The 26,248-nt window shown below is 36.9% G+C and overlaps 2 protein-coding genes and 1 long non-coding RNA gene across 4 annotated transcripts; all 3 read left to right on the top strand.

Annotated features, from left to right (window-relative positions):
• Positions 1 to 84: 84 nt before the first annotated feature.
• LOC105284163 (thioredoxin domain-containing protein 11) lies at positions 85 to 5,970 on the top strand. Its single transcript, XM_011347482.3, has 10 exons — positions 85 to 421; positions 748 to 958; positions 1,037 to 1,267; positions 1,558 to 1,764; positions 1,830 to 2,024; positions 2,154 to 2,584; positions 2,719 to 3,037; positions 3,231 to 3,467; positions 4,116 to 4,309; positions 4,471 to 5,970. The coding sequence occupies exons 1-10, from the start codon at positions 189 to 191 to the stop codon at positions 4,967 to 4,969; spliced, it is 2,757 nt and encodes a 918-aa protein (XP_011345784.1). The 5' UTR covers positions 85 to 188; the 3' UTR covers positions 4,970 to 5,970.
• A 2,676-nt stretch (positions 5,971 to 8,646) lies between these two features.
• LOC105284152 (transcription factor stalky) lies at positions 8,647 to 15,767 on the top strand. Of its 2 annotated transcripts, none has more exons than XM_011347468.3 (8): positions 8,647 to 9,058; positions 10,019 to 10,174; positions 10,324 to 10,784; positions 11,386 to 11,632; positions 12,952 to 13,155; positions 13,241 to 13,490; positions 13,816 to 14,009; positions 14,199 to 15,767. In XM_011347468.3, the coding sequence occupies exons 1-8, from the start codon at positions 8,921 to 8,923 to the stop codon at positions 14,322 to 14,324; spliced, it is 1,776 nt and encodes a 591-aa protein (XP_011345770.1). In that variant the 5' UTR covers positions 8,647 to 8,920; the 3' UTR covers positions 14,325 to 15,767. The 2 variants fall into 2 exon arrangements, with proteins under 2 accessions (XP_011345770.1, XP_011345762.1); XM_011347460.3 differs by having other exon boundaries at positions 8,654 to 9,058; positions 14,196 to 15,767.
• Positions 15,768 to 25,578: 9,811 nt separating this feature from the next.
• LOC105281538 lies at positions 25,579 to 26,054 on the top strand. Its single transcript, XR_894329.3, has 3 exons — positions 25,579 to 25,640; positions 25,837 to 25,934; positions 26,037 to 26,054. It is a non-coding gene; the product is annotated as an uncharacterized LOC105281538 (long non-coding RNA).
• Positions 26,055 to 26,248: the final 194 nt, after the last annotated feature.

Here is a 26,248-nt window from a genome sequence, read left to right as displayed (position 1 = left end):
TAACTTATTGCACCAGTTCAGCAGTGCAGCTACAAGGAACAGATCACATATGTCGTGGCAAATCGTGCGGGGTGAAGAATCCCCGGTTGATCATTTGTAATTTAATAAGTGATATAAAACAACGAGGCGGGGGGGGGGGAAGGGAGAGTGCGAGCAACAGCGATGCAGTGATTACCGGTGAACAGGCGATGGCTGGACGGATGTCCAGTGAGGAACGTGAGACGAGTACGCCGAGAAATGTTCATAACCTATCGCGGCAGATCACGTCTACGTCAACGTCCACGTCCGAGCCGACGAGTAACGACGTGGCCAAGGACAGGCTGGCTATAGAAGAACGATTAGCCGCCAAGATGTTCTCCTATGAAATTATTTGTTTTTTCCTCGTGATAACTTGTACTGCATTGGCTGCTCTGCATAGCTCGTAAGTTTTTTAGGTTATATAGGTTAGAATACAAATTAAGTTAGACAGATTTTTTTAATTTTGATTTAAACGTTTTTATAAATTATATTGCATAATTTAGGTTTATGTAGATTTTTATGAATTGTATAGATTGTATACAGATAGATTATATAAGTATATTAGGAAAATTTGTTAAAAGATAGTTTAAATAAATATTCTAGTAGTTATTATGGCTGCTTAAATTATTATTATATAAACTTGTATAAATTCTTTCTAAATTATAGACATTTTATATTTATCATATTATCAATTTATGCAAATTACCCATCATTGCAAATTTTTTATAGGCCTCCTAAAGTTTCCAGACCACCTATAGCAAAACCCTTTTTTGATCAAAACTCGGTAGTCCTAGATTTTTATAAGGGTCATTTGGGCGCGATGATCGAAAGAGTAACACAGGCTGACTTCAGTTTTGTCATGTACTATGCTCCTTGGGATGCAGAGAGTCAAGCGCTCCGACATGAGTTTGAAAGTGTCGCTCGGTTCTATCATCCACAGGTACAGAGATCTAATCTATAATTTTATATGGATTTTATTATGTGTTTCATAAACTAAATGTTCATTCTGTGTTGCCAGATATTTTTCGCAGCTATTAATTGTTGGCATCCCGATTCAGAATGCAGAGCACAGTATAATAAAATCCATGGTTATCCAGTGTTAATGTTATATCCAGCCAGAGATTCTGGTATTAATTACAGAGGAATTCGCACTGCGCCGTACATGATCCGTTTTTTGGATGCGCTCATGAATCCCATTATCAGAATAACACATAAAGAACAATTGATGGAATTGTTAATTGCATATGACGTAAGTGTAAAGAGAAAATTTAAAAAGAGAACAACCAATTGAAGGAAAGTTTTTATTTTCTACGTGCAATTAGTTATGACGTAGTTTGTTAAATAAAAATCTTTTCTTTTTGTGTTTTATACTTGTTCTTTCTATTGGTGGAATTGCGTTATTAATTGTGATTTGATAAAATTTTATATTATTATTATTTAGTTTGTGTAAAATAAGTTCTGTAAAAAATACAATATAATTGTGTATACTACAGGCCACTAGCTAATTATCTCGTTGATTAATTCAGTGATAACTTGCAGGCAGTAGTCGTAGGATATTTTAATTTTACACGGCTGGATAGAACTCCTGGATACAGGGAGTTCTACAAGGCCGCGATACGATCGCTGGAAAGAGATCCTAATAGAGAATTGGTATTTGCCATAGTGACCAGCGCGTCGTCCAGCGAATCGCACTATGGGATTTACAAATTTCCATCGGCGAGCTTGCATATGTGGAATGAATCCTTAGTAAGTGTATAGCACGCGAATCCACCTAACTTTCTGTGATACAATAGCGTTAAAAAATGATGTAGAATTATCCGGAAGACGAGTGGACGTCGGAGAACATACTTAATTGGATCAGCAGTTCTATCCATCAACCGTCCCTCTGGCTACAGCCGCCCGGTGTCAAAGCGCTCACTCTTGCACCGTATTTACGCGAGGGGCCGGTCTTATTTCTCTTCACACCGCGAAATCCTTTCCACGTGGAAAATTATATTTATAACCTAGTACGTAGTAGTATATATTGCAATTTTTTGATATTGTCGGTTTACATGTAAGTTACATGTAAGAGTAAGGTTTTAATGAAAAGACTTCTTCTTTCTGAGATTACTTCTGATTTTTTTTGCTTTTCTAAGGTAAGAGAAATTGGCCTGCAATATTACAACTGTGCAGACAATGTGTTAGTGAAAGATATAGTCGCGCATCTGGAGGCGAAACGACACACGGCAGTGGACCGGCATTTTTCTAAGAATCAGGAATGCGCCGACCTCTTAAACGAGAACAGATCTCACATTGAACGTGAGAAGGAATCAGTTACCAGTATATCGATTCAACAATGGATCAACGAGAGTTGTTGCGCAAATGTAGCAATGAACAAGTGTTCCTTATGCAAGACGAAGATGATGAATCCGTTAGAGAAGGAGATCTGTGTGACTGTTTCTAGACAATTTGACAGCGTTTGCAAAAATATTGACATATTTACTATGCCCGTTGGAAAATGCGGGCAACAAATATATAATTCTAACAAAAGATATGTGAGAGTACGAGACGAGTCAAAATTGCAAAGGTAATTTAATCCGAACATGAATTGAAACTTCCCATACATGATTGTCAATATAAATCGGATAGGAACACGCGATTATCTATTTAGATTAGCTATTTGATAACGATTCACATAATAATAAACTGTGTTGTTTCAAGGGTTCATGTAGTAGATGCGAGGCAAACATCATTATTGAAAGGAAAGAATGATCCACGATCCGCGAGTATGGTAAGGAGAGACTTCTTGAGAGAACATTGCAGAAGATGGCTAGCTGGGAACGATTATCATTCATCGTTGTTCCCGCGAGATTCTCCGAGACAATTTAACATCAGCTTGAAAGAGTCGGTTTGCAAGACCAACAAGACGCTAGCTTTGATAGCCATTGACAGTTTGCGTTATTTCCACTTTGCTGAACGTCTTGGGATCGATCTGTTTAAACGGAGGAATAAAACCACCGTTGTCATCTTGGACGCTGCAGTAAGCTCTGAGACAATAAGAAACATTTTAACAATTACCATTTTAATATGAGATAATCAAGCATGCCTTGCGTCATTGGCTCGGACAATTGTTCAAAATGTAAAAACGGAAAAGTTACTTTTCCTATTTTTATATATTTATAACGCGGTTCATTTCTTTCATGACGTTTCACATTTTTCTTTTTATGTTTTAGCTGGAAAGTCAATACATTATGCATCGTGATTTCAGCGAGTACGCTCTTGTCGATTTCATAAACAACTATACGCAAGGTCTGCTGGAGCGAACACTGCGCTCGGACAACTCCCAACATTACAAAACGCAGAAGTCGCCTAACGAGGAGAACCGCAGTAATGTAGACTCGAGTCCGAAAATTCGCGTACCAGAACTGAAGGCGGAAACATTTTTGGACACGATCTTAGATCCGTCTAAGGTTAGCCTTGCATTCGAGACGCAAGATTGTTATCTTTTAGTTAATAAAATATTACTATATAGAATAAATAATATCAACGGATATATTAATTTTCAAATCACAATTTGGATTCATGGATATGAGTTTATAAGGAATTATCACGTTTTTATCATTCATATGATAAAAAGTATGTACCTCCTATATACAGAGTGTTTCCTAAGTAAGTAGACAAACTTAAGGAGGATATTCCTTGGCTTATTTTAAGAAGAAAAGGTCATATAAACATATGTCCTAAACTGCTTTGTTTTCCAAAAAAAGTACATCACTGTTTTCGTTCACTTTTCGTTTATTATAGAACAGTTTGTGTTATTGCAAATGAAACAAATGAAAAACAATAGTAACCAAAAAGAAAAATTATAACGAAAAAGAAAATAGTAACTAAAAAGAAAAATAATAACATCACAGTAACTGCTGAAAATGTCCACCTGCAGCCATGATACTGCAGTGCTGTACTTTTTTTGGAAAACAAAGCAGTTTAGGACATATGTTTATATGACCTTTTCTTCTTAAAATAAGCCAAGGAATATCCTCCTTAAGTTTGTCTACTTACTTAGGAAACACCCTGTATATCAGAAGTTTTATATGTATAACTAGAATTTTTTGTCACAGGACGTCGTTGTAATGTACCATTCTCCTTATTGCGGATTTTGTGGCGCTATATCGTACGTATACTTAACAGTAGCGTATTATTTAGCCAACATGGACCACCTCATTTTTGTAAGAATTGATGGAGATAACAACGATTTACCCTGGGAATATAACATGAATCGCTTTCCGTCCATCTTATTTTTTCCCGCGCGGAGGTACGATAGTTGCGTCAAACATTTTTTATACTCATGAAACTTCTTTAAATGTCATTTCGAAACATGTCTTTCCTCTTTTTTTAATTATGAGAATGATAATTTTTGGATTCATATAGGAGATGGAAAAACGTCATTTCAACATAATGTTTGTGAAATTTTAGGAAAGAGGACAGTACTGTATTCCCATTTTCTGTTCCTATTACTATTCCAAACCTGCTGAATTTCGTGCTGGCAAACTTGGACGGTGATTCCCACGTGGAGGCTCTGATCAATGTGTGTCAGGCAGGCACCGGTGAATCGCCAGATAAATGTATTGCCAGGACTCGATGGCTGTGCTTAGATATTATCGAACAACTCCTGCGGGATTACAGGAAGTTGAGGCGACATTCAAGCTTCTTAAATAAAAAAATCACGCGCAATAAGCGCAAGATAATTCTTCTAAAATTAGAACATATCAAGGACATTCATTTTATTTTGGGGTCTACCGTTGATCTGGGCAAAGATCGAAGAAAAGTGCAACTGATTAGAAGAAAGTTTCGTAAATATTACAGTGTTACTAGGTCGTTAGACACGGGTGATAAGATATGGCGTCAGGAATCTCAGAATACTACACGTATGCCAACTGATATTAAGCAAAAACCCATAAGGAGCGAATTATGATATAGATTTCGCTTTATAAATGTTGGCTAAGGTGTTACAGCCAAGCAACGATAGACTAATATTTTGGGATACTCTCAACGTTTCAGTCAACGAATCGATGCCAAATCGTAAAGAAAAATATATTTTCTCCTTCGGCTATCTTTCTCTTCGCAGGTAGAAAAATCATTAGTTGATGAAAAGAAATCATTTGGAACTGATAAGTTTAGAGCTGGCCTAGTTGATAAATTATGCGTGGAAATAATATCGGATATGTTAAGAAAAATTTAGTTTACTGGATTGTATATAAAATGCAAAAACATTTTTTAGTGTTCTTATACGTAAAAATTACAGATACCGGATCTTAGATACATGATCTAATGATCTATCTAATTTTTCAGCTCTAATCACATCAGTTCGGGGAATTATAATTTAAACTTAAACTACTTTGTATTATTTGAATGATCGATTATGGAAATGTTGAATGTGCTTTTGACAAAAGAAGTATTCCGGATGAAGATCTGGAATTCATTAAGATGCCGAACAGTCAGTTTTTACAATGGTTTACTTCACTTTATTACTTGCCTCGAATGTACATAACTTTATATGAAGTAAGCCGTTGTAAAATAGTTGTTTCCGAATTTTTACTTTTTTTTTATAGCATGGTATCTATATCCAAATTATATGACAAGACAATATATATATGCGATTATACGAATTTCGTGCAACGATTTGAGAAAAGAAATCAAAAGTTGCAAGGAAAACAGAATAAATATTTATGGTAAAAATTCAATACAATAGCCATCAAGAGACTTTATACGTGAGAAAATGAGAATCTTTTGTCAAAAATAACGAAGTCAAGAAACTATTATAATTTACTCCTTCCTCTTTCTATACAGTGCATCCACTAATGATGCAATAACGTTTGTATATTTCTGTACATATTATATAGATGAGAGAAAGAGATTTATATAAAGATAGTAAATTTAAAATACGTACGTTTGTGTACATATATTGTTCATATATTTATGTGTATCTTTTTGTCAACATTCCCCAGCTGTTTACTGGACACTTCTTTTTGCATTACTGAATGATATTAAAATGATATTAAATGTTTTTATTAAAAACGTTCTTCACAATCAATATCGTCGATATATCAGCATTGTCAAATCAGATTAAATGTCTGCTTGTAATAATTATATCAAACAAAAAGAAGTGCCTGCAAAAGTTGCAAATATTATAAAAATACGTTTTACTTTAAGATGTAATATTCTAACTTGAAACTTTTAGATACATTGGCTGGTGCGTTAGAATGGATATTCGTAATTCATCTTTACATCGCAATCCACTTACAAGGGAACTAACACAACTGTCCCTCACCGATTTTGATGGGCTTTGGATATGTGTAGAGCATCGAAAAATATTAGACCCCTATTTTTTTTAGCTGCGTATCTCAACGTTTAGGGGTTGAAACAGCCCCTCGAAGATAGGGGTAAATTAAAAAATTTGACATTTTCGAAAAATGTGAATACACCGTTGTAAAGAGTATAAAATACTATAAAACTTTTGTATAAAACATTTTTTCATATATCTTATATTTTCAAAGATATTCGCTAAAAATGAAAAAATTCATTATCTTCGAGGGGCTGTTTCAACCCTAAACGTTGAGATACGCAGCTAAAAAAAATAGGGGTCTAATATTCTTCGATGCTCTACACATATCCAAAGCCCATAAAAATCGGTGAGGGACAGTTGTGTTAGTTCCCTTGTTAGTGTCCAATTTTTGAGTTGTAGCACGGACACCAATTGTTTTATCGATAGCGCAGTGAATCTGGATACGTATTTCCACGGAAGAAACTTGAATGGCGCTGCTCAAGAATTCTACGAGAGTCACTAGATTGCCGACGTTGAGGTGCCATGATTCCAGTCTTCTTTCTGCTCTGATATGATCCAGACGTAGATAGGTAATCTCCTATTAGTCATCCTCATTATTAATAGATTCAGCTACTACTCACTTCGCGTAATGGATTCCTGGTAAAATGACGTACGATAGAGAACCTGTTTCTTCAGATGTAAATTGACACGTAATTGTATCGGATACATTGCGCTCAATTATAACGCGTGTTTTATATAACATTTTTCAAAGTTTATTCTGTTTATTGTTTATCGTAAAGAGAAATATTTGAGAAGCGAAAATTTTTGTGCGGGAATATTTAAAAAAAAAACAAGCTGCGTTAAAATCTATTTGGTAATTATGTACTTTAACGGACCCAGCCCCGATGACCTTGACCTTGACGTATATTGTCACCCTCCTGAGTGACCTTGAAGTAGTTTTAGCCGTCGCTCGTTGTCTGTTAAAAAGTTATAAACAAAGAAAGTTTAATGATTTCGCGCGAATTTTTAGCTGCTACGTGAAGCAAGAACATGATACTGACATATATTACAAAGGTTACCTTCCCGAATAACCCGCGCTAGGTTTTAGTCGTCGATCGTTGTTTATGAAAAAGTTATTAGCAAAAGAAATTTCGAAAATATAGTAGTTATTTTGAAAGAATATTGAATATTGAAAGATATAAACGACGAATATGTATATGAACGAAGAAAGGAAAGTCATTTAAAGCAGTGAATTGTTAATGTATAGAATAGTTTCTTTTAATATAAGTACAAAGTATTCTTCACTTTAACGAAAAGCACACACAGTTAAATACAAAGTATTCTCTGCTTTAATTTAACCTAACCTAACCTAACCTGGTTAGGTTATATTTTCCGAAACTGGAGCCCCGGACACATACGCTCGTTTTCAGCCCGCTTCGCGGGAGGGCGGGGGGGAGGGGCTTTGCCCCTCCCCCCCCCCCGCCGGGGCCAGTGTAACAGATTTCACCGTGCAGATTTTGATCACCTGGTACACGCCACGGAGTCCGGCGGATTTAAAGCTAAAATTCCATCAAATATACTCTTTCGTAAACGTATATGGTATCGTAAAATTATGCTTTATTCATTAAACATTTTTATTAATAACTTTTTAACAAACAACGATCGACGACTAAAACCTAGTGCGGGTTATTCGGGAAGGTGACCTTCGTAATATATGTCAAACTCAAGTCCTTGCTTCACGTGGACAGCTAAAAATTCGCGCGAAATCATTAAACTTTCTTTGTTTATAACTTTTTAACAAACAACGAGCGACGGCTAAAACTTCTTCAAGGTCACTCAGGAGGGTGACCTTGACAACATATATCAAGGTCAAGGTCATCGGGGCTGGGTCCGTTAAAGTACATAATTACCATCTATTTTAATGAATTTGTATATAATACTTTATTGGTTGAATATCACGGGTGAAATGATTAATCAGCTAGGAAGTCACTAGAAGTGCAGCATGCAGCGTTTCCACTAATTTCCTAGATCTCGTGTACGATGCAACTTTATGGCACTGAAGTGCCACATGGTGCTTGCAGTTTTTCAAACGCTACAAGGTGTTGTTCTCATTTAATGTTTCGAAACGGAAGGATATACCGTAACTAATAGGATTACCATCCATCTTGTTCAGTTTGGTTTCAAGTGTCTCTGATTAAAGTTTTTCGAAGAATTCATATTATTTTATTAAATCAACGGAGAGGCAAGAAACAATTCCGATACACAATTATACAGAAACGCGCCACCCGCAATCGGATCAACGGAGAGGCGCGGGCAGGTGCTACCCGAGTTTCGGGAAGGGAACGGCAGATGGCGCGCTCGCGCGTCGCGCCCGGATTCGCCGTCTACGTGCGTTCGGTGATACAGGACGGTGCGTGTACTGTGCCGCTGACAATGAGCCGCGGCGGTGACTGTGATAAGTGATCCGCGTAAAAGCCATCTTCGGTGCTGAAAACGCGAGCAGTGGCAGTGGAGAAAGATCGCACTTCGGCCGCTGGATAGTGCACGTCTCTTGATGACTCGCGCTTTACGTGGGCCGCAGGCAAGCCGGAGCTCGCAATTATGTTCGATGTACCGCAAAAGTTCTACGAGCTGTGTCGCCTTTGTTTATCCCCGGATGGTGTCAAGTGTTCCATATTCGAGGAGGAGGGCACTCAGCGGAACTTCGCCGAAAAGATACTGACGTGCCTGTCAATCGCGGTAAGTGTCGCGGTTTGCGATCGCTCGCGTTTTATCGGACGCGACCATCTGTGCCACTCGCGGCGGCCGTGTATGCGTCTCTCTGTCTGCGTCGTTCCCGCAGTCGTCGCGCTTTCTTTCTTTCTCTCTCTCGCTCGCTCGCTCGCTCGCTCGTCCGCTTAGAGGCGCTCTCGCGCGCTCTGCCGCGCGACTCAGTCAGTCGCTCCTTCTCGCCATCTCTCTCGGGCCCGCTCGCCCTCGCGCTCGCGATCGCGTCACCGCGAGCGTGTGTATGTGCGCGTGCCACGGGAGAAAGTTTGGCAAGAGATGTATCTGCGAGATAAGCCGACGAGCAGCAGCGGCATTTAAAATGGCAGTGATAAGCCCCGCGCGAACGCGAAGCGGAACTACGGCCGCGCGAGCGTAGAGGGGGGAAGCCGCGACTCCTTATTTGGGCGGCCTGTTATCAGGTTTCACACGCGGATTCCGTTGTCATACCGTACGTTATCCGCGCTGTTCGCCTATAACGCTATTCCGATTCACCGGAGGCGTCGATCATGGACCGAGGTGAATTGCAAGCGCGCGGCGTGCTCTCTCTCGTGCTTGCAAGCGCACCAATTTTCTAGCCTTACGTGACCGCGAGGTTCATCACGATGCACGAAATTCTTACATAAGCAAAAATTCGGAGCTCTAATCAACGTTAACATGATATTTTCAATTTGATATTTGGTTTCTATGAAATCTGCGGAGATCCGCATCAGATTCTTATGTCTCTAAAATTGTTGCTACGAGATTTAATTGAACGGTCGAAGAATTTATTTAAATCAGGCTCACCTAGCACGAGACGTCAATGAATTCTTATAAAGACATCGCACGCTCGCTGTTACAGAAAATCTTAGAATTTTAAACCAAATATGCAACGATTAATTTTATAAATATTACACGGGACATTATTCATGATACATGGCGTATTTTTGCTAGGTAAAAGATGACGATTCCTTACCACCCATCATCTGCCACCGATGTGTATATAAATTGGACGTGCTGCACAACTTCCGCGAAGTGTCGCAAAAGTCTGATATCTTACTCAAACAGTACCTGGATTATGCCAAGCAACTGTCGTCTTCTGACGAACAGGTATTGTAGATTTCCAATTACTTGGAAAAAAAACTAATTAGATCAGTCTCATGCGTTGCATTTTCGCTTTATTCAGTTGAATCTATTAGGATAAGTCGGCATCAGGTAGACAGGGATGATATTCGTGTGTCTTGCTTGTTCCTTTGTAGAAAGAGTCTTTCTCCACTGCCAAAGTAGCGGGCGAGGGCCCTCTGCAATCGTTCCTCGAGTTGAATAAAACACTGTTCAATGAGGAGCCTAACTCCGAGCCGGCCAGCATTAATCAAAACATAATACCTCAAACTCAAACGCATCATCTAGAGTTGCAAAGCAGGGATATGCCAGAACATGATAATATTAAGTGCGAGCCAGAGGACGACACGTGTTCCAATAATAGTTCCGATCCCGAACGGTTAGAGATTGAAGATCGCGATGAGCAGGAAATCGAGAGCGAAGAGAATGGTTACGATATGACCGTCAGTAAGAGGATTAAACTGGAGAGTAACTACGACGGTTCCGAGCCCAACACAGCGAATTGCAGTCCAGTTAATCGAATGGACACTCCGGAGAGCAATTATTCCGATACCAACATCGATCAAGAAACGACAAAGCTGTGGCAAGTTCTAGCCAAGTGAGTAAACCGGATTTGTTTGTCAGCAAATATTTGCTTGTTCCATATAACTGCATATAACTAGCCGAGCAAATACAATATCTAAAGCAAACGTTGATAAGAGGAACGTTATACTTTGATCCTCAATTAATACCAAAAAGGTTAATATAAACTCCTCATTTTTAATATTTACCATCTAGCAGTTTTATATTGTACATATATTTTTTTATATTGTTGTCTGTAACAATTCAAGTTGTTCTCACGCAAAGTGTATAATCTAATTTTTATTATTTGTTAAAGTATATAGATTTTATTATAGCTACTTGTAATAATTTAGTTTTGCTATTCCGATTTGTATTAATTATATGTCTGTTTTAAAACTGATTACGTTGCTTTATCATGGATTATTGATAAATCTGGTGGTAAAATTGTGCCGAGGTGGCATCATCATAAAATGATTATTTTGCATAAAATTTGTTCCGTTCACATGTATAATACATGCACGCACTCATAAATCATGAATTCGACCAGTGATGCATATCGCAAATTGCTAGGCAGCATGTATAATAATTAATTTATATAATTTTATGTATAATTTGTCCATTTATACTTGTTAATGCAGCAATAGAAGCTTGGAAATTACGCGAACGAACGGTGACAAGGTGAATAATGGATACCCTGGCGAAGCGACCAATCTGTTACGCTCTTTAATCAATAACAGGCAGATTGGTATCACCGCCGTCGATTCCGAAAAAATATCTTCGCAAATTAGATTCTACAGGGATACCCAAGGAACGACCATCGAGCGTACGCTAACCGATTTCCCTGTGCTGGGTAATCGTACCAATATAGCAACTTTAGAGAATAAGGTGAGTAAAAAAATGATGAAAAACTTGCGAAACTATGCGAAAGATATCTTCATAAAAATGTAACAAGCAGAAATTTGCAAATATGTATCATTTTTGTAAATCATTCCCATAATCTCGTTCGTGCGTACCGATACTATCATACCTGATTCCAAATAGGCAGAACGAGCATTTCTTGGAAATGCCTTGCCAAACGCGGACATCTGTGCGAACAATGTAAATATAGAGGAAAGGTCGGACAGGTATAGTAACAGAAAAGCTTCGGGCCACCGGTCTGTGACCGGTGTAATCAGAAAATCCTTTTAGGGTCTCTCTATTCAGGACATATGCAGTCCAGGTAGAAATCGGCAAATAATAGATAACTAGGAATTTCTTTAGAATCTTGTTCGCATTCTCTGTGCTAACAATATTAAAGTGAAATCTGGAACAAGAATGGTACAACTTTACAATGTTTTAATACACACATGCCAAGTTAAAATTCTTAAAGTTAAAATTCTTTTCCTTGTTGTTACTTGGAGTGTCTCTTTCTGAATAGCATTGAAAACAAGAATTCTCTCTGAACATTAATAATAATTTTTTCAACGTTAAGAAATATTTTATAAAAATGTGAGATATATATAAATATATGTTAATATATATATTTTTTTAATATTAATATTTTTTATTCAAAGGGTAAATAGTAAATCTTTTTAATCTTGCTAAGTAAGAAATTATTTACTATTTTATGATTTTCAATGATATTTTGGTTACTTAATTATATTGGCAACTTATGTTGATAAAAAAAAAACACACACACATGCATTGCCTACGTTTGGTATCTTTCATCTCGAGATCTTGGCAGTAAATGCTTCCTTTTCGACGGATCAACGATAAGATGCCTAGTATTGTACTCTTTCTATGGCATCATCTCTTTGTTCTGATAACAGATGGACGCTTTTCTGTAAATCCCAAGGTTACACCTGCATGTTCTTTTAAAAATCATTTGGTATTTCAACTGGAATACAATAGATAAATGTTCCTGAGGATTTTGCACGTTGAAGCTATTCGCACGTGCAATAAAGTCAGTTCACTTAACTAGAAAAAAATATAAAAATTATCAAACTAATATTCTCAGAAATATTGCAATAATATTTATTTTAATTAATTTATACTATACTCAAGTTATATTGGAAAGTGTCGATTTTATTGTATATGAGAAATTGATTTCTTTTATTATTAGCTTGGGTCATTATAGAGTAAATCAGTTATCATAAAAGAAATATTTGTAAATCTTATTTCGCAATTATAAAAGTTACATATAAAGATGCATTCGTTTGCTATAGAGTGCCTCGGTAGATAGTAATCCATCTAGCCCTGCCAGCATCGGTCGTAAGGAAACTGCGACAACGACAAAGGGCCGTAGGAAGCAGAGTTATCCGAGCAAGGCTCCAGCGAGCCCGGACGTTGTCGCCAATTACCAACAAGAACACAACAATGAGGAACAAGCATACGATTTTACCACGTGGTCGAACAAGATAAAGAGCAAGGTAAGTCGTCCCATGCGATCAGTTTGCTGTTTGTAAGAATATTACTCATTGTTACGTGTTACGTTATCAATTGATTTAACCTCAGATGGATGATCCGAAGCAACAATTCGAGCAACAAGGTGGCAACGTAGCGAAGAAGGTCGACATGTCCTGTACAAATTGTGGCACCATGACAACCACTATTTGGAGAAGAAACATGAAAGGCGAGATGGTGTGCAACGCTTGTGGGTTGTACTACAAGCTGCACGGTGTTAATCGTCCAGTTACTATGCGAAGGGATACCATACACACGCGCAGACGTAGACCCAAAGGCGAGAAGCCAACCAGGCATAGAAGTAAGCTCAAATAACTTTTTTCTTCGAATTTTTCCACTTTTAATTAATATTTTAATAGATATATTTTCAAAATTAACCGTAACTTTTTCCATCAATTATCTTCCTCCCTCGTCATTATTAGATATTTATTTAAATTAAACAGTTTTGTATAAATTACACATGGTAATAGATGAAATAAAATTAGGTAAGATAACTTTGTTATAACATTTAATCGTAAATTGCTTAATTTAAAAACTTCGAAGGTCTTTAATAATTTCTATGAACAACGAGTTTTGTTATATTGTGAATGAACTTGATCCATTCTAAAAATTGATAATGTTTTCAGAAAAAGGAGATGGGATCTTGGCGTCTCAATCAACAACAGAACAAATGGATGCCGAGAGTGCAGACATGTTGGTGGCTCTTCGACGGCAGATCCAGCCTCACCTGATGATGGCAGGATACGCGCCTGCACGCATACCCTGCGGCCATCCAGCGCCCGCTGCTTACACAAACCCCTTGTCTAGTTACATGCTTCACGTAAGCTAATTATTACCGTACGAGATCGTATATTGTACATGTATCTAGATTGGTTTAAATTTAACGCCATATTTAGGATTAGCTGAGGAGATCGGAAGATTTGTCAGACACCGTAAAATTGTTCTTTATTTTATTACTTAATTTCCCCGTTGTTTAGAAGACTCACAAGGCTCGTTGAAATTGCAGCAGCACGTGAAAGTCGAGGAGCGCGTGGAACGACACGTATCCGTCGAGACCGAGGAGGGCGACGAGGAAAATGTCTCCGACGTTCCTCTAAATCTGGTGGCGACCTCGCTGTCAGAGGAGACGCACTGAGAACAATCCGGCTGAGCTTCGCGCCTAGGTATGCTTTAACAAGAGCTCTCTAGACAGCGTAGTTCGTACAATGACGTTTACTTCGGAATGGACACCTGCGTCCTACCCGGCAGACAGCGGTGGGACGCCTAACGTCCTACCCCCGAATGCTTTTACCCAGGGAATGATTTGCACTGGGGATTGCGACGACGCTCCGTCTTCGGAAGAGAACTATTGAATTTGCGCCACGGCATAGCGCGCGCGATGGAACGAGATGATATTAATAACGCAGTATTAATTATTCAAGATGTACATATATACACGTACACGTAAATGCGCGCGTGCGCGCATATATACGCATGAGTATGCATACGTACATACATACACGAGACACCGGCAAGCATAAGACACACATGGAAATACATGAGAAGATATTTTTATACAAAATTTTGTACGCTCGCCCGTTGTACATAGACGTACCGCGGATCCAGTCGTGGTGCCGCTCGGAACTGCTCGTCGTTGTCGTCATCCATTTTGTTACTCCATTTTCTACATGGATAGCTCTCGATCGGTGATCTTAACGGCGACGACGACGGTTTCTCCAGTAACGTATCGACAACACCATTTGATTTCGACACTCGTACGCGTTACGTTCCAAATTTTAAACCTTTTTTTTATTTTGCATGAGTGAGCATGTACGTTGCACAATGAATTTTAAATTTTTAAATATTAAATCTTTTATTTTAAAACGCTTTGTAATACTAACAAGATAAAGAATACCGCGATCAATTTTTAAGTAATTTAATATGAATGAGTAATTGAGTATAATTTTATATCTTAAATGTTAATATTCATTTTTTGTAATATAATTTTGTTAGTTATACTTTATTTTCTTTATTATTTTTTAATAATAATTTAAAATTACTTCAATTGATGATCCTCGCGTGCTGATTAATATATTAATTTCAAAAGTATCAAAACGATAATAAAATTAGCAATTTTATTTCTAGTTACATAAAGGAATCATTGGCCCTGTTCAGCAGACTCGACAGTTGGGCAACGTTACTAGATTTTCCGCTGAATGACGCTCCAGGTTGGTCATTCAACGTAAAATCTAATAACACTGTCCAACTGATGAGTTTGCTGAACGCAGCTGTTAATATATTTTTGTTAACAAATCGCATGTTTATTCAAAAACAGAAATCCGATATGAACAGAATTAATTATTAACTATTTCAATTGATTTAATGGGATAAGAAAAAAAATCGATAAATAAATTGTATTAATTGCTTTATTTTAACTACACTGTGACTTGATATAACGTTCATTTCGTACGCAAGGTTTCAACGACGAGAGATTTATGCGGTTTGACAATAAGGGATATAGAGAATAATTAACGCGGTAGAACGATTCGGAGTATAATACAATAGCAAAATAAAAAATTACCATCTAACGTCGCAAAAATGTTCTTTCGCCTCCATTGCGTAGAGAGGACACTTGCGGAGCCTTAAATTACAGATCTGTAGACGTGTACCGAATTAAGACTGTTGTAATTGCACGAAGACGATTGATATTTGCAAATTTCTCATTTTTCGCAAAGACATGTACTTAATCTCGGGCCATGCTTGTGTACATTTGTATCGTACCATAAGCTACGACTCCCCGAAAGCAATAAAAAACGTATACGATATACGTGGCGTATAATATATCGTCGTCGTCGTCGTCGTCGTTATCATGTACGGATACGCGTTCTTTTTTTTTCTCTCCCCTTCTATCTAATTTCGACGATGAACGAGAAACATGCGAGAACTTAAGAAAGTAATACTTAGATACAGTTTACTCATATGCCGGATACGTTAAAAAGTAATGAATTTTATAGCTCCGCTGCTGCTGCGTAGTCGGTTTAGGGTCGGAATGGAGAGAGGCTTTGCTCTAGAGCAACAGAAACCGTAGGGTCCTCTATCTACCTCCCATGTACATTCACAGTCATTTATAGTAAGTCATTTATGGTAAATTTATTTTTCATGCAAGTTGAGATGGATCTGGATAAAAATTTAATTTAGTCCTTAATTGACGAGATGTATGAAATAGCGAAAACAATTGTATTATAGAGGCTATGGTTTAAATAATTCAAATCATACATCTCGACTCGATCATACGTACGGAACATGTAGGTTCTCATTTTCTTTCTCGATCCGTTTGTCGGATAATGAAGTAACAAAAACGTAGTGAGCCGGGGTCTCCGCCATTTCTCTTCAGAATTGTACAGATAAAGTGTCAAGGAACGGGTGTTAAGCGAGCTTACATAGCGCATAATACTATGGCCAGTGCATCTACTCATGGTATCGTAATATTTAATGTGTCGTATACCTAAACAACATTGCCAAAAATAGATTTAGTTTACGTACGTAGGGATAGTTAAGCACGTACACAAAAATTTAGCAGCTTTATACTCTCCTCATCCCCATCCTATCTCCCTCGTTTTTCTCTTTCTCTGTTCTCCCTCCCGTCGTCTCTGTCTCTTTCTTTTTTTTTTAATCACAGAATCACATGTACATTCATCTTGTTTCTTCCCGATCCTCTCCTTCCTATTGCGGAGACCCTTGGATGATCTCGCGAGAGTTTTCGAAAAACAGCTCGCAGCAGCATGCGGAGTAAGCTAGAGTTAGTTAACATCAAAGGAGCCTTAAACAAATACTTCTCCCGCTAACAACGCCGCTCTTTTTGACCATAAAAGTTTTTATTTATGTTAAAGCAGATCTTTTCTTCATAATATCATTTTTATAAATTATGAGATATTTAAGGCGAAGTCTTGGCAAGCCCGAGTTAGAAGTGTATTTAATGTACAAAAAAATTTACCGAGAAAGAGAAAATCTTGATAACGAAACTAAAGTCAGTATTCATAGTCTAGACTTATATATATATAAGTAAGATGTACAGATTTCATTGGCCATGGAATATCTGAAGATGAATTTTATTTATATGTAAATCTAGACTATGAGTATCGGTTTAAGTATCTTTTAAGTGTAAGATATAATCTTAGACAAAAGAGAACGACGTTAGTATCGGGATATTCTGTATATGTATATATACATATACACATGTAAGAGATAGTAGAGCTTGAAATGATTATTCTCTGAAATATTTTGAGAAAATTGCTCTTAACATTGAGTGTTTTTATACGTATCAATTTATCGTATTTTGTCTATTTTAATTAATTGCAAAGAAATAGTAAAAGTTGAATAGGAAATATGGAATTCTATTCTCAAAATGGAAAACTTATCATTAATAGTATAAATGGTTTACTACGTTTTTAAAAATTTCATCTATCAATATTATGTTTAAAAAACTCTGATCATAGTATTCATTCTTAGTATATGGGATATATTATATTCTATTATAAGAATATAATAAAATATACATAATATGTAACAGACATTATAACGTCTTAATTATTAATAATATTATGATATCATTTTATCCGCATTTTTGATATTTTTTCAAAGATATTTTTTATGTAAAAAATTAATTAAAAATTTTTTTGACGTTTCTATTACTTTGTAAATATTAATTTTATTATAAATTATATACATACATATAGACTCACTGTTTCTTTGAAATTGGATTCAATCAAATGGCTTTTACTATACAGTATTGAGAGATATACATGATACTGTGGTAGGAATACTTGAGCGAGAAACCAATAACGTTGTGTAAAATAATTGTGCATCGCACACTATTTAGTGTTCTAATAATCAATGATTTTCTAAAAATAGGCACATTGTATGTTGTGATTTTGGTTGATTCCACAAAATCAAAAAGAAAACTTTTTATGGAAATTTTCCATCAAAGTTTAATTAGCTAACAGTTTAAAATGACGTATAATACACAAAGAACCTTGTGATTATGACGAGAACTTTTTTAATGTCCAGTGAAATCCGGTATAGAGATTTGATACTAGTTCGATGTAATAAACTTAATTCGCGGACGCAAAAACTTGTTCACGGTAATGCGAAGTACTGTATAGAGACACTCACTATTAAGACCAAGCGGTCGCTTTCGAGCTCCGCTGTCCACGTATATGTATAAATATGTATATAAGTGCGTATACTATATACACGTATGCATATACGGGAGAAATATTCTATATTATTACATTATTGAACCCGCACGAACGTAGCACTCGTTGAATTGTTGCGTCGCGACGAGTTCACGGATGATAGTGAGGCGTACAAAGCAAATGCGATGACGCGAAGCTTCTATCTTGTACACACGTCAAACGACCATCCTACCATTTTGATACAATGTTCGATGTCCTTTCTCCCTCGTACAGAATGCCGTTCGTCGACATCACATAATGGATCGAAATAGGTCGAGCGTATAGCTTCGCTGTGCTGTCGCGTTGATCGCACCTTCTTGTAGCTCCATTTTTCTACCTTTTCTACATGACAGAAACAATTAGAAGTATCGTGATGCAATTTGCCATGAACATTTGAGTTTTACAATTGTGCATAGTCTGAATACAAAAATACAAAATCGGGTTTGTATTAGATCGCCGAAATTGAAATGGTAACATTCTTTCACCGTGCATGAATCAAGTATCCGGCGAACTAATGAGAGCTTAGATTACAAGCGAGATGTTGGAACGGAAAGAATAATATCTGTAAGTGGCATCACACATTCGAACGTTATACAAGCACGTTTGATTTCTAGCATTCTGGCGATTTTGCCGGCTCGCGCCCAAAGTTTGACGATACCGAGGTCGTTGTACATTATGGAGCAAATTCAGCGTTCGTCTAACAGCGTTTCACGTGATTTAGTATTATGTAATAGTATTACGTTAGAAATCTCCAATCGATCCCAGTTCAATTGATTCATAGTCCCGGACGGACAAACGAATTTGCTTCATCACGGAGAGTTACGCGACGTCTACGAGCTAACAATCCAATCCATCAGCGGATCTAAAACTGTAGATTTATTACTTCGCGTAGTAAAAGCGGAAGCGAAGTCATTCGCGAGTAACGGGAACGGTAATCTCGTTAGGTATTTTTCTTTTTAATCGTAATTGACACATTGTAGATTTTTAATCATTAGTTTTACACACATATACATATATACACGTACATACATCTAAATATTATTATATATTAATATTATAAATTAATTAGATGATTAATTATCAGCGTCATCACTAAAGTATGAACTAAATTTCAGCTCTCTACTAAATGTTAAACGAGAGAATATTTTTTATAATTATTACGATCTGAGTATTGCTATTATAATTAACAATTATTATTATTATTATTATTACATTATTATTAATATTATTATTGTCAGCGACATTGTTCGAGTATACTCGATCGATCGATGCGGCTCTCCTCTTCCCTCGTCTTCTATTTTTATTATAACTTTTTCTTAAGATCTTTCTCTCGAGTATAGTTCGCGAGCAATCCTTGGTCCTCGTGCACGCGTTGCCGTTCGACAAATAAAAAGGAGCGCTCATTTGACAAATTGACAGAGCGCATATTACCACGCATTGCAGCGCGTTTCGACGTGTGCTTGGGGACCAAAGATGAACGCCATTCGTTTCGACGATGATAAGGCCGAGGCTTTTTATACACGTGTTTTTTTTTATGTATCAGTATTCTACACGTTTGATTTTAGTTGATAAGTGATTCTTTAACTGACGCTACTTAAACCCCGACGCGACGGCGAGACTTACATTACTTAATAATTAAATTATTGATTTTATCCTTCTCTTACTTGCCTGTTCCCTTTCTTTCCCTCATTTTTGTACGTCTATTTTACAGCCTCCTTTCCTTGCGTCTCTCTTGAAATATTATTTAAACGCTAATTTATTATATTTCACACGTATATACATATATAAATATATATACATATACATTTACATTTACAGAACACATTACACATACAGCATCTTTAACGTATAAATTTTTGGCGAACAGCTGGCTTAGTAATTTATTATTGTTATTATACTATAAATACTGGACATGGCCACACGTAGCATGCAACGCAGTTTTTTCTACTTGTGTAACCCTTTCCTTCCCTCTATAAAGGTACAGGAATTTTGCATGATACCGCGTTTTCCAAGATTCACGATTTTAACGGGAACGAAAGGGTTAAAAATTAGTTTGTAACAATTAGGCATTCGTTACATATTTTTATGCTGCATCTACCCTTTGATTCGCGAACTGCGCGTTGTTGTCGGCGCTTTAGGTGCCTTTGGCCTCCCGTTGTGGATTCACGCGACGTTGAATAACTTGTCTCCCGACGAAAGCGTAAACTTCATCGTGTCGACATTGTATGTATACGAAATTGTGTGTAAGAGATATTATTGTACGCGCAGAAAAAGAGGAAGAGCTTGTAAAGATGTTAAAATTAGTCCGATCAAGATTAAGTGGACGGTGGTTCGTTTTATTAATGATCGCTGATCGATATTCTATTGACAACATAATTAAAAATATGTTGAAATTTTAAGTATGTTTACGTTTACAAGCATCCGTATTGATCGTATGCGATTATAATGGAGCAATCGATAAAATTCATGAGACGTTTGATCGATTGGCTCGATCAATCGATGATTTTCAATATTTTCTTAGACAAAAATAGATGAACGTAGAGCTGCTGGCGGTTATGGAACAATTGTGTAGTTTGTAATGAAACAACTATAAGCAATAATTATTTGTATAAAAGTAGAAACTTTCCTGCAAGCCAAGAAGATACAAAATTTAAGGAAGAAATCTTTTTGAAAAGCTTGTTGTGGTTAAGGGGATCCTGGAGTCGTCTGTATTACCGGCGGAATTGGTCGATCTTACTGTACTAATTACTCTTTAATGATTGTATAAAATGAAAAATCCTTCTCCACGATTAAAGTATACAAAGAAATATACCGAGCGAAACTCGACTTTATGTTCAAAACGACAAAAAAAATTTACAGTTTTATTATCGGCTTATTGTGACGTCACCTCGTACATTAATGTTCTTAATATAAATGTTTTGCAGTTTGTGTGGCCAAAATTCGATAATCGCAAGGACGGAACAAAATGAAAGAATATGGGGAAGCTTTTAGAAATGAGTTTAGAAGCCTAGTGCAAAAGTAATTAGTGCAGAAAGATTCGTGATCATTTCGTGCCTACGTATGCCTGTGAAATCGCGACTGAATAAAAAATTGTGATTTTTTTTCCGTTTGGAAAGTTAAGTCCTGCTTTTCACATTACATTATTGTGTGTACTTTCATCGTGGAAAAGGATTTTTCATTCTGTGAATTCAATAAAAAGAAAATGCAGGAAAATCACCGATTCCGCCGGTAATTCAGACGCCGCGACGGAGTTCACTGGCCACTCCAGGATCCCCTTAACGAGCGATTATGTTATATAATAATGATAATAATATAATTAATAATCGATAACTATCGCCCACTATCTCGCTCGGTCTAGCTTTCTGTGACACTGTCGCGCTCGCATAACGCATAACTACGTGCATCTGGGTGCCCGCTAGAGCTCTTCCTTCCCGTTAAGCACGAGTATTAATCCGAACTAATTGACTGAATATTATTTTTCTATTGCGAATGATAATATAATATGACAGATAGCAATGGAATTGTGCGAGAACTGCGCGAATGTATATTTTGCACAAGATGCGGCGGCGAGTCGCGAAGATTTTGATCAATCGAAAAATAACACGGTAGAGTTTGCTCTATCGCGTAAACTATTATAAATCTGTATTGCGACATTCTCGTGTATCCCGTACTCGCTTATGAACAAACGAATACATGTAGAATACGCGAGCTTAAGCTCAAATAAGGTGTGCCAAAAAGATAGACAAGAATTTATCTAAAATACCATGTTGTGAAGATAAAATGTCTGCGATCCTATCCTTCTCGATACATTCCATCATGAAATTATATCGGATAGTATTGGAGAAGGAAATTTAGAAAAAACTGCTTTAAAATGTTTTTGCTGTCTCATTATATTGAAATCTATTTCTTTCTTTGTGTGACAATATATTTGATATGAACATTGGCACGTTTCGCAAATTGCCTCTTTTAATTACATTTTGCATCGATGTGAAGGAACGAGAAAAGTGGATGTCTGTCGCAACGAGATGATGAAAGAAAAAATATTTAATGTATGGTGAGTACGCGAGAATTCCGCAGCACCGATTAAAGATTAATCAAGAGCGTTAAGATGGACACGCGCCAAACGTAGCAATAGCGAGAAATTACTTTTGTATCTATGATGTATGCGTAAGTTAGTTCGGGCTAAGGCCAGCAGCTGTTGAGATTATTCAAGGTTGTGTGTATCATAAGTATTTTGAATTGTTGAATAGTAATAGCGTAAACGGACGTTTATAGGCGTTGTACGGGCCAGCCGCGCCAACAGGAGCGAAACTCTGCCTGAGCAGCTGTACTGCGCTATGGCGCGGCTGCTTCGTCTCCCGAATATTCGAATCGGACTCCTTTCTCCTATCATGGTATTCATCCTGTATGATCGACCCTTATGTTACGCGTGCCCTGCATTTTAATAAATACGCGCGGATTTACCCTCCTCGTATGCATATGCGCCAGCTTGCACACGCGGATGCACGGGATACGGTTCTTGGAAAGTGCGCACCAACGGCTAATCCCGAACGGATTCCTGAATACTGGCACGCACTTTTTAAGGTATCACCAGAGCGTATGTAGGGCGAAGCTGAGTTTTCTATCGATAAACTTCCAACATAATAATAAATTTATGATATATAAAATATGCGAGAGAACAAACGGGGGAGAAGTAGAAATTATTCAGCCGATCGCTTCAAGCCGAGTCGAGCAGATAACACTTATAGTTATTGGGATTGTAACTTGAACGCCGCTGCTTACATAGGGACAGACACGTAGATATAAATAAATTGACTTGAAATTGTGATAACAGAATAAGCGAAAAACACAAAGAAGAGATGTAAGAACTCGCGAGCTCGGAGGACAGAAAAAAGTTGAAAAGTTGGGAAGTGAAGACAGGGGAATCCCAAGAACAACTTCAATAGATTCTCTCGCTCTCTCGCGCTTCATTGACACGAGAAGAAATTTCGTTCTAGACGCACGTTTGTACCGTCCATATATAATTCCGTGAGGAAGAAAGCTTTGCACTACACGGAGGTTTACGATAGCGAGAATGACGAGAGGAAAACCATTGTCACACTAATAATGCAATTGTAAATAATAAAATGTTTTTATTTATTTGGGCTATATGTCACTGGCAATATATTTTTTATATATTACGTGAAAAGAGATATCGTGCGCGAGTCGGGGCGCCTTGAACCAGCATCCCTCGCGTTGCTTGCGAGAAGTTTGTCGTCTGAGTTTGGCTTCACCGTGTATACGCAGATTCTTACACATATACACATATATCCCACGCGGCATTATAGACGTTTGTTTAATTTATCGACAGCGCACTTTACGCGATCTCTCTTCCATGACAGGCGTACCTAATTATTATTTACTTACGGGTTAAACGTATCATCAAATCGCGTTAGTATCTTCCTCCCTTCTTTATTATCTAGTTATCCTTTCACTCGGCCCAGCCGTACAATCTAGATCCCAGAGCGCATAATAAATTCTCTCCTTCCGCCTTTCTCTTTCCTTCTCTCCTTCCTTCCTTCCTTCCCGAGTTTTTATATATTGTAATGGTAAGCGATAGCGCTGTTAGACACTTTAAGGTATTTATTGGGCTGCTATGTGATTTGTTGGAAATTATTTTGAGAGAACGTTTTTTAATTCGGAGAGCGGAAGTGCCCCGAAGGTGTGCAGCCGCGACGACGGCGGCGGTGACTTTTAGCAATGATGCGATGCGATGCAGTGCGATGCGATTCGATGCCGCGTTTGTTGCGTGACGTATTTATATATTTAATCAACTATTTTGCGAGATCTAGACTTATGCGAGAGAAGTGTAAGCAACAAACGGCAGCGACGGGCAAAGGACCAAATTGTACAATCCGCGTTAGCCGATTCTATTAATCTCACCCCGATCGATCTCTTCTCACGGCATAATTCAAACGGATTTTTTATACGCGACGCATTATAGGCATCGGAGAGTCCCTTGTCCCCGACTCTCGAGGCATCTTGTACTTGCAAGGGCATTGTTGTGATACCACAGACGCAGCTTCATTGAAACTTGAATAAAAAAGAAAATAATGCGTTAACCAAACGACGTCTGTTCACTTCTATAATAGTTATCGTTATCGACGGAATTTTTGTATTAACTTTTGTAAGCTTATGAAATTTATTTAATCTTTATTTCATAATATTAATATAATTTAATCTACACTTTAAACGTCCAAGTGTTGCGTCTTTTTTTCTCGAGGGTGGGAATGGGAAGAAGTCACTTCTTTGCGCTTCTTTTCAAAATCTGCAGATTGATTTGCTTGCTTTTACTCTGCTTATCTATTTTGGGTTGACCGGAAAATTTGTACGGATCTTTTTAGCGAACTTCACGTGCAAAACTTTTTATTAGGGCTTAATATATAAAGTTTTGCGCTCGAATTTTGTTAAAAAGACCTGTACATACTTTTCAAACTTTATATATTAATTCTTCATAGATTCTTCTTGTGTTAGAATTTTTTTAAAATCCGCATGGACTTTTCGGCCAACCTAATATTAGATATATACAAAGATATATCTGATGTAGATATATCTAGAATGTAATGTACAGGATACAGCGTGGTGGAATATCGTATGTAGGTACAGAATATTTCATTAAGAAATAAGTTAAAGGCTTGGAATAAATTTTTTTCTTGTGCGGCTTTGTTTCTTTTTATTTTGTTGAGCAATAATATGGAAATTTCACTAAGTATGTGTGTGTGATACACCTTAAATAAATTACTATCATATATTACTATCATTATTAGTAATTGCTAAAAATATCCGCACGGACTTTCCGTTCAACTGAATACCCATACAGCACAGAAGCTTGCACCAACATTGCAGCAACGTTGCAACGTTGCAAATTGCAATGCAACAGTACAAAGACATTGCAGAGATATATATCCGCAAGATACCAGCACACTTGTAGCAACATGACATTAATATTTCGGAAACATTGCACAATCAAAATTTCTAATTAATTACTATTAATTATAATTCATTTTATTAAAACATTGGAGTCTTCCTATCCTAACGAGATTCGTCCAAATCTATTCGACCAATGATGTGTGCGATGACCAGAATCTGAGCTCGGTAATATGCGCATGCGGTGTTTGTCTCTTTCGACTACCTAAAGAACATGGTGTTTGTACGACGCGAGCATCATTCTAAAAGAAAGTAGTTACGAAAAGAAAAAGGTAAGTACTTTTTTATAATATTATGTCTAATTATAGCACTTGTGTGCTGTTAATCTTGTATCTATTAATTATAATAGAGAATCACTCTATTTGCCTATCTCACGGTTTATATCACTATAACCTCAAAATTATGGAAATTCAGTAGAAAACTGCATATTAATAGTTGTAATATTTTTAATAACTTTTTCTGTTATAGAAGCTGTTCGTGAAATACACAATCATGCCACTGATGCAGAAATTGCTGAATGCATTTCCAAGTGACTTGCTCAAGCTCCGATTAGGATTGAGATGAAAGTATGTCATTTTACATATAATTCTATACATACTTGCAGTATGCATATTTTTATGTAATTTTATGCTAATATATGAATTTTAATTCCTATTTTATTTTTACAGGCAACATACAAACAAAAACGAAGAAGATTCAATTATTTAATTAAAGGAAAAATAATATCTCAAGAAGAGGATTTTTAAGTTTTTTTTATAAAGAACAGTTCCTTTTTTTATAACAAAAATAGAGAAAATGTTTATTTCATTTTTATTACTATTGTTATATTACATATAATTGTCTATTTATGTTAATAAATAAAAATATTGAAGTTATAAAT

Source organism: Ooceraea biroi, chromosome 4 (genome assembly GCF_003672135.1).
Source record: "Ooceraea biroi isolate clonal line C1 chromosome 4, Obir_v5.4, whole genome shotgun sequence".
In the NCBI taxonomy this organism is placed as follows: Eukaryota; Metazoa; Arthropoda; class Insecta; order Hymenoptera; family Formicidae; genus Ooceraea; species Ooceraea biroi.
The sequence above is the reverse complement of the archived record's forward strand: the minus strand, read 5'-3'. Positions and strand labels throughout refer to the sequence as shown.

Coding starts and splice junctions, on each gene's coding strand:
- LOC105284163 (XM_011347482.3), top strand. CDS start 189: ATGGCTGGACGGATGTCCAGTGAGGAACGTGAGACGAGTACGCCGAGA. Junction 3,038..3,230: donor TTGTCATCTTGGACGCTGCA/GTAAGCTCTGAG, acceptor TTTATGTTTTAG/CTGGAAAGTCAATACATTAT. Junction 4,310..4,470: donor TTATTTTTTCCCGCGCGGAG/GTACGATAGTTG, acceptor GTGAAATTTTAG/GAAAGAGGACAGTACTGTAT.
- LOC105284152 (XM_011347460.3), top strand. CDS start 8,921: ATGTTCGATGTACCGCAAAAGTTCTACGAGCTGTGTCGCCTTTGTTTA. Junction 9,059..10,018: donor TGACGTGCCTGTCAATCGCG/GTAAGTGTCGCG, acceptor TATTTTTGCTAG/GTAAAAGATGACGATTCCTT. Junction 10,175..10,323: donor TGTCGTCTTCTGACGAACAG/GTATTGTAGATT, acceptor GTTCCTTTGTAG/AAAGAGTCTTTCTCCACTGC.